Source organism: Tupaia chinensis, unplaced genomic scaffold (assembly GCF_000334495.1).
Source record: "Tupaia chinensis unplaced genomic scaffold, TupChi_1.0 Scaffold148210_1, whole genome shotgun sequence".
In the NCBI taxonomy this organism is placed as follows: Eukaryota; Metazoa; Chordata; class Mammalia; order Scandentia; family Tupaiidae; genus Tupaia; species Tupaia belangeri.
In genome coordinates this window covers 32,182-39,984 of record NW_006208060.1, presented here as the reverse complement: position 1 = coordinate 39,984, position 7,803 = coordinate 32,182, and the positions used below count along the sequence as shown (strand labels likewise).

Here is a 7,803-nt window from a genome sequence, read left to right as displayed (position 1 = left end):
AGTGGTACCTGCGAGGGCGGCTGGGGCACTTCAGCAGCCGCTGGTGCCACTGAGCGCAGGCCCCGCTCCTGGGCCACCTCACGCAGCTCTGCCGCTGAAGCTGGGTCCCCTCCCAGACTCAGACCTCCCACTCTGGGCCTGGGGCCTCACAGGGCGGGGAGAACCCCACCCCCCATCTCAAGGTCAAAGTCACCAAGACCCCTATGCTGGGCTTGAACCCTGACTTTGAGAGCCGGGCCCCCCACTCCACCCAACCTCGTACCTACTTTCTTTTTTTTTTTAAAGAGAGATTTTTGCTATAGGTCATGTCCAATCTCTGGAGAGAGACAGATAGACAGAAGGAGAGAAATTGTCCCCCAGGGGGAATGGTCACGCCGCAATCCCTTCTCCTCCATTCTCCTCTCTCTCGGGATCTTGGGCACGCATGCACATGCGCCCGGCATGAGTTTAAGCCATGAGTCCGGGACTCGAACCACGGCCAACTACATGGGAGTCCAGCAATGTAACCATCACACAATCTGCTGGTCCCATCTTTTTTTTGTAAAAGAGGGTTTTGGTTTTTGTCTGTTTGTTTTGCCTTAGGATGTGTGTACTCACTGGAGAGAGAGACAGAGACAGTGAGAGGAAAAGTGAGAAATCACCCCCTGGGGGGATGGCACCACAATCCCTTCTCCTCCATTCTCCCCCTGGGATTTTGGGCACGCATGAACATGGCGCCCGGTGTGATTTTCAAGCTGCCAGGTCCAGGACTCGAACCGCTGTCAGCCATGTGGGAGTCCAGCGATGTAACCACCATGCCATCTGCTGGCCCCCACAGCAGGTACTTCCAATCCTACTGTCCAGGCTGGACCCTGTCCCCTTGTCCTGGGCCCTCTCCCCAGAGCCGCCCCCTGGGTGGGATCCCTCCTCCCAGGCCCAGGCCTCACCGATGCTGGAGCTGCCAAGGCCCCGGCCGGGGACCAAGTGCCCACTGGAGCCCTGAGGGCCGTGTCGTGCCGTCCCAAGGGCAGGACCCAGGCTACTGGATCGGAAGCCGGTGAAGCCAGGAAAGGGGCCCGGGTGGGGAGGCAGCGGTGGAAGCCCCAGGGCGCAGAGTCGCTGGAACTCGTCTGTAAGGAAGTGGGTTGAGGCCACAGTCTCGGTCCTGCTCTCAGACCCCCACCCCCAGGCTCCAGCTCCATCACTCACCAGAGCCCCGCACAGGACACGGCTCAGGGCCCAGAAGGGCTGCCCAGCACCTGCCCTTGTCACAGCAGCACTGCCGCCGGGTGGAGTGGCCCACGAGGTCCCCGGCACAGCGGCCCCCGAGGAGCGCCGAGAAGCAGGTACCCACTCGGTAGTCTACAACAGGCAGAGAGCGGGCTGTGAGCCCAGAGGGTGGCTGGGGGGGACACATCACCCACCCAGCCTGGATCAAATCCCAGCTGCACCCACAGAGCCTCCTTCCTCTCTGAGCCTCGGTTTCCCCATCCACAAAACGAGGGTGCTCCGAGCACCCACCTCACCTTGAAAGAGCGTGGCCCAGACTGAAGCGTGGCACGTGCCCCACCTCACCAAGTGCCATTGCTTTTTTTTTTTTTTTTTAAGTTTTTGCCATAGGGCACATGCACTCACTGGAGAGAGACAGGGAAAGTGAGAAATCACCCCTGGAGGGACGACCAGGCTGCCATCCCTCCTCCTCCATTCTCCTCTCAGGATTTGGGGCATGCACGCACCCCCAGTATGCCACTGGGACTGGAACTCGAACCATGGTTGGCCATATGGGATCCAGCACCTCAACCTCCGTGCCACCTGGTGCCCCAGTGCCAGGTCTTATTGCCAAGACTTCCAAATTATCACGGGGAAGGGGACTGGGGCTCACTCCGAGCAAATGCCCAGCACCCCGACTTCCTGGTAGGAAGTTCCCATCAGTAGAGGGTTCAAACCCACCCAGGAAGACCCCAGTGGGGGAGCCAGCCTTATGGGGGGTCAGGCAGGACCCTGAGATCCCTGGCTGGTGTCCCAGCCTGCTGGCTTTGAGACTAACCGGGACGTTTAACACCTACTGTGAATCTGAGAGGGGGGTCCGAGGAAGCGTGGCAGGTTGATGGCTACGGGCCCTGGGGAGACTGAGGCAGGGGTCCCTGGCTGTGGGAATCCCTTCTGCTTCCCACTGCACTGCTGAGCCTTCTCAGGCTCTGACTCAAAAAGGATATTTTTAGGTTAAACACACACACACCTTGGCCAGACGCCCACAGCTGAGAAACCCCTTCCCACAGGCAGGAGCCAGCGAGGCCGCCCGCCCGCCCTGCCTGGAGCCGGGGAGACACACGTGTTTCCACCTTCCCGGCCTCACGGGTGCATGTGGGGGAGCCCAGGGCCCTCCCTCCCAGCATCGTCACAGCCCCAGGGGGCATGGTCGCATTCAGGGTCACACAGCTGTAGACGCCAGAGGAAGATGGGAAACTCGTGCCCCGGCCCAGGGATCGGATCCCAGGAGCAGCTGGAGGGTGGAAGCATGGAGCAGAGAGGCTGGAATCTGCCAGACCCAGAGGGGAGCCCAGCCTGGCCGCCCCGAGGCCCTTTGTCTCCACTGACGCCCCGGAGCTCTGCGTTCACCCCAGATTAACGTGGCGTCTTACCCAGTCTTTGCCACAACCCCACATGGAGGGGAAACCGAGGTGCAGAGGTTCAGTCCCTGCCCCAGGTCAGGAGGGGCTCCACGGGCTGGAACCTGGTTCTGCACTCACGGCCCCTCGGCTTAAATGTCCTCCGTTGTTTAGTAGCTGGGAGGGGACCCCACATTCCACGGACGGTCGGGGACACCCCAGAGGTAATGCCGCCCCCCCCCAAGCCGGCCAAGATGGCTCCCAGCTCGGCCACCTCCTGACACAGCATTCCCAGCCCTGCCCCTGAGGGGGCCGGGGTGACACCGGGGAGTCCCCAAGCCCCTCCCCGCGCCCCAAACACGCTCTGCCCACCTGCCGCCAGCGACATCCACGTTCCTCCGGGCCCTGGGGTCTCGGGACACGGACGGGGAGGAGCCGGAAGGGCGAGCACCCCCCAGCTCGGCGGGGGACGGCAGGAGGGCGGCCCCCAACACCCACCCTGGCGGAGCACTCTGCGGACGCGGAGGGGCATTTGGGGTCCCGCATCTCTTGAGTTGACTCGAGCAAAGCTCCACGCTCTCTCTGGGCCTCAATTTCACCTCAAAAACGAGGTGGGGAGGGAAGATGAGAAACGTGTTTGGGGGCTGAAAGACGGATATGGAGGAGACAGGGCCGACGAGCACAGAGACGGAGGTCAGAGAGGGTTAAAGGGGGGCATAGAGATGGAGGCCAGAGAGTCTAAGGGGGGCATAGAGGTGAGAGCTAGAGGGCCAAAGGGGGGGGACATAGAGACGAGAGCTAGAGGGCCAAAGGGGGGGGGCACAGAGATGAGAGCTAGAGGGTCAAGGAGGAGGGGAACATAGAGACAAGAGCTAGAGGGCCAAAGGGGGGGGGCACAGAGATGAGAGCTAGAGGGTCAAGGAGGAGGGGAACATAGAGACAAGAGCTAGAGGGCCAAAGGGGGGGGGCACAGAGATGAGAGCTAGAGGGTCAAGGAGGAGGGGAACATAGAGACAAGAGCTAGAGGGCCAAAGGGGGGGGGGCACAGAGATGAGAGCTAGAGCGTCGAAGGGGGGCATGGAGATGAGAGCTAGAGGGTCAAAGGGAGAGGAAACATAGAGATGAGAGTTAAAGGGGCAAAGGGGGCACCGAGATGAGAGCTAGAGGATCAAAGGGGGGGCATCGAGATGAGAGCTAGAGGGTCAAAGGGGGCATAGAGACAATGAGAGCTAGAGGGTCAAAGGGGGCATAGAGACAGAGACAAGAGAGTCTAAGGGGGGGGGCATAGAGATGGAGGCTAGAAGGTCAAAGGGGAGGGGAAACAGAGATGAGAGCTAGAGGGTCAAAGGGGGGAGAGGACCATAGAGATGGACGCCAGAGGTAGGGAATATAGAGTTGGAGGCCTAAAAGTCAGGAAAAGCATGGAGGAACCAGCTGACGGCCTAAAGATTACATCGCCGCACTCCCACATAGCGGTCCTTCGAGTCTCAAACCCGCCCGGTTAAAACTCAAGTCAAGAGGAACCAGCAGTTAGCGTAATAGCTATGTCGCTGGACTCCCACGTAGTCGACCGCGGTTCGTGTCCCAGACCCAGTGGCTTAAAACTCACGCCGGGTGCGTGTGCGTGCGTGCCCAAGATCCCGAGAGGAGAATGGAGAAGGGATTGCGGCGTGACCATCCCCCCTGGGAGGTGATTTCTCGCTTTCTGTCTCTCTGTCTCTCTCTCTGTCTGGTGAGCGCACGCGCCCTATAGCAAAAAACCTCTCCAAACAAAAACCTCAAGTCAACGCGTGCCTCTGTCTGGTGAGCGCACGCGCCGAGAAGGAAAATCCCCAGAGGAGAATAGAGAAGGGATGGGTGTGTGGCTTCCTTCTCCATGGGTGGGGGAGGTGGGGGGGGTGGTTTCTTGCTTTCTATTTCCCTGGGGAGCGTCCTGGCCCTATAGTAAAGAATCTCTCATTCACTCATTCATTCATTCATTCATCAATCAGTAAGTAGAGACAGAGGCCCAATGGAGGCTAGAGGGTCAAAACGGGGCATAGAGATGGAGGCTAGAGGGTCAGAGGGGCAGTGTTGGAGGTTAGAGGTTGGGGCGGGCTCAGGGGCCCAGAGACGCAGGAGCGGAGGGGAATGTGAACACGGTGGAGGCCATGGTGGAGAGGCTAGGCCAGGAGAAGAGAGCTGAAGGGCGTAAGACGGAGGGTGCCAGCGGCTCCCAGGCTGGGGTCCTGGGGTCCCCAGTGCACAGAGGCTGATGGGCAGGAAGACGGACCAGGAGGACAGGACATAGAGCCCGGGCGGCCAGAGGGGCCGAGGACTGCGCTGCAGAGATGCACGAGGACGCCGCCTCCCCGGCCCCCTCCAGGCCCTTGGCCTCGGCCTCGGCTCACCCAGGCAGCGCGTGCCGTCCAGGCTGCTGGCAAAGCCCCGGGGGCAGGTGCACATGTAGCTCCCGACCGTGTTGACGCAGCGGCCTCCCGAGCAGAGGCCCGGCACGCTGAGACACTCGTCCAGATCTGCCTGGACAGAGCGGAGTCAGAGTGCGCCCTGCTCCCGCCCAGGGCACAGGCCGCCCCAGTCGACCCCGCTCCCGTCACCCACCGTCGCACTTAGCGCTGCCGCCGAGCAGGTACCCAGCAGGGCAGCGGCACTCGAAGGAGCCCACCGTGTTGACGCAGCTGCCCGCCTGGCACAGGCCTGGGACCGCATGGCACTCGTCCACGTCTGCAAAGGAGAAGAACGGGGAGGCTGAGGTCTCCCCACCAGGCTTGGCTCCTGGGGGGCTCTGACCCGCCCATGACCCACTACTCACCTTGGCAGGCCCCCGTGTGGATATTGGGGATGAAGCCGCGGCGGCAGGGGTGCGGCGCAGGGCGTGGCTCGCAGGGAAGACCCCAGGCGCGGCCCACAGTGGCACAGCAGACCGCTTTGGTGCACACGAGGCCTGTCACCTGCTGCTGGCATCCTTCAGGGCCCACTTGGCCAAAGCAAGGCCCCGTGCGGTAGTCTGCGGTGCAGACGGTTGTAAGCAGCTGCCCACAGACCACTCCTCCTTGAGCCCTTTGCACCCCATCATCAGCCCAGTCTCCCCTAACCAACATCCGAGGTTTTCTCCTGATCACAGCGGGTTTTTTCTTTTTTCTTTTAAACGTTTGTTTATTTATTTAAATATATTTGTTGTCATTTTCAAGCTACTAAGTCTGGGACTTGAACCACAGTCACCCATATGGGAATCTAGCACCTTAGCCACCACGCCACCTGCTGGCTCCGTGACCACAGTCCTTTATCATGCCGGTCCCCTTTCCGGATAGAATGCCTTTCTTCCCCTTTTCTACCTAATGAACTCCTATTCACTCTTCAAAACCCCTTTTCTTCAACACATTGCCTGGCTCATGTCTACCAGGGAGGTCAGGACCTCCCAGCCTGCAAAGTTCCGGGCGTCTCTGGACATCCCCCTACTCCCACCCAACCTCAGGCCTGGCAAGTGGACCTGTGTCATCCCTGAGTACACGCTCGGGCCACAAAATCCCCCAGATCTCTGAGACGATCCACGGCACGGCATCCACGACCCCCCCAGGCCTGGCCAAGGCCCTGTTGGTTCCAAATGCCGTGCACGGGCCTGGCTGACTGTCTCTCTTCTCCAGATGTTTCCCATAATGGGGCTGGCGCTGGCCCAGAGCACCCCTCCCAGAAGCAGCAGCCAAGCCACCCCCACCCCCAGCCCCTGGGGGGAGGGGCTTCACAGAGATTCTGGAGGTCATGACCCAGAACCTCGGCACCCAGACCTGCCTCTCCCCTGAGCCCTCACAGCCCACCCTTCCACCCAAGGCCCTCCTCTCACCCCTCTCCACCGACCGTCACTCCCCCTCAGCTGCCCCAGCCACCCCTGCTCCGACAGCCCACATGCCCGTTGTTTTCTCATCAAAGCTGGTTTCTAGCCAGTGGCGTGGCGGCTAGGGTGCTGGACTCTCACATGCCCAACCGCAGTTCGAGTCCCAGACCTAGCAGCTTGAAAATCACGCCTGGCACATGTGTGTGCGCGTGTGTGTTCAGGATCCAGAGAGGAGAATGGAGGAGAGGGGATTGTAGTGTGACCATCCCCCTTGGGGGCTGATTTCTCACTGTCTCTCTCTCCGTCTCTCTCCCATAAGCGCACAGCCCTACAACAAAAACCTCAAATAAATAAATAAGCCAGTTTCCAAAAGTCCACCATCACACCCAGGTCACCTCCCCAGCCAGTCCTCGGGCTGGGAAGGCATTGCTCTGTTCTCTCCAGCCAGCTCGGTCACACAGGTCACCCTCGCCACCCCCAACACACACTCTCAGTGTCAGCCTGGGCCTGCCTGTCTCCACCCCCCGGGCTCCAGGGCCTCCTGGGCCCCAGCATCTCCTGCACCTGAAGTCTCCAGACTGGGCGTCCCCAGAACCCTCGTCCTCCTTGCCAGCCTCCTGTGGGTCCTTTTCTCCTGTCTTCCTTAAACACCCAGGCCCCCCTGTCCCCGCCTTCTCTCCCTTCCTGGGAACCTCAACCACCCCGTCAGTTTCAGTCTCCCACTGGGGGAAACAGCCCCAGCTGCGTCCTGGGTGACCCGCAGGTCCCCCGGGCAACAGCTCAGAGTATCCCCTCTCCCCACCCAGCTGCACCCCTCCACTTTCCAGACCCAACCTGGGGTCCACCCTTGCCCCACCCGCCTCACCTCCCTGACCCCCTTCCCTGCAGCATATCATATCCTCTGGGGCTTCCCTCCCAAACCGCACCTCTCATCATAGCCTGAACTCCCTGGTTAGAACTTTCTGGGTTTGGGGGGGTTGGCAGGTGGTGTGGTGATTAAGGGCACTGGACTCCCACATGACCGACCATGGTTCAAGTCCTGGACCTGGTGGCCTGTCTTTCTCACTTTCTGTCTCTCTCTCTCTCTCTCTCTGTGTTCCTCTCTGGCCACGTTAAATAAATTAAATTAATTCTTTTTAAAAATGGTATAAATTTGTCCACAAAAAGTTTTTGGTTTGTTTTGAATTATTTTTATTTAACTTCATTCATCATTTTTTTTACTTGACCAGAGAGTGACAGAGAGAGAGAGGGAAGGTGAGAAAGCAAGCTGCCAGGTCTGGGACTCAAAGCATGGCTGGCCATGCAGGAGTCCAGCACCTTAACCACCATGCCACCTGTTGGTTCACTTCATTTTTTTTTTTAATAATTATTTATTTAATTAAT

General features: G+C 59.8%; 1 protein-coding gene across 1 annotated transcript in view; it reads right to left on the bottom strand.

Moving 5' to 3' along the window:
- Positions 1–7,803, bottom strand: part of FBN3 (fibrillin 3) — a 61,662-nt gene that overhangs the window by 50,641 nt on the left and 3,218 nt on the right. Inside the window, 4 exon segments of the mRNA XM_027768979.1 lie at positions 927–1,109; positions 1,189–1,341; positions 5,190–5,312; positions 5,401–5,595. Of these exon segments, the coding sequence (XP_027624780.1) occupies positions 927–1,109; positions 1,189–1,341; positions 5,190–5,312; positions 5,401–5,595 (654 nt within the window).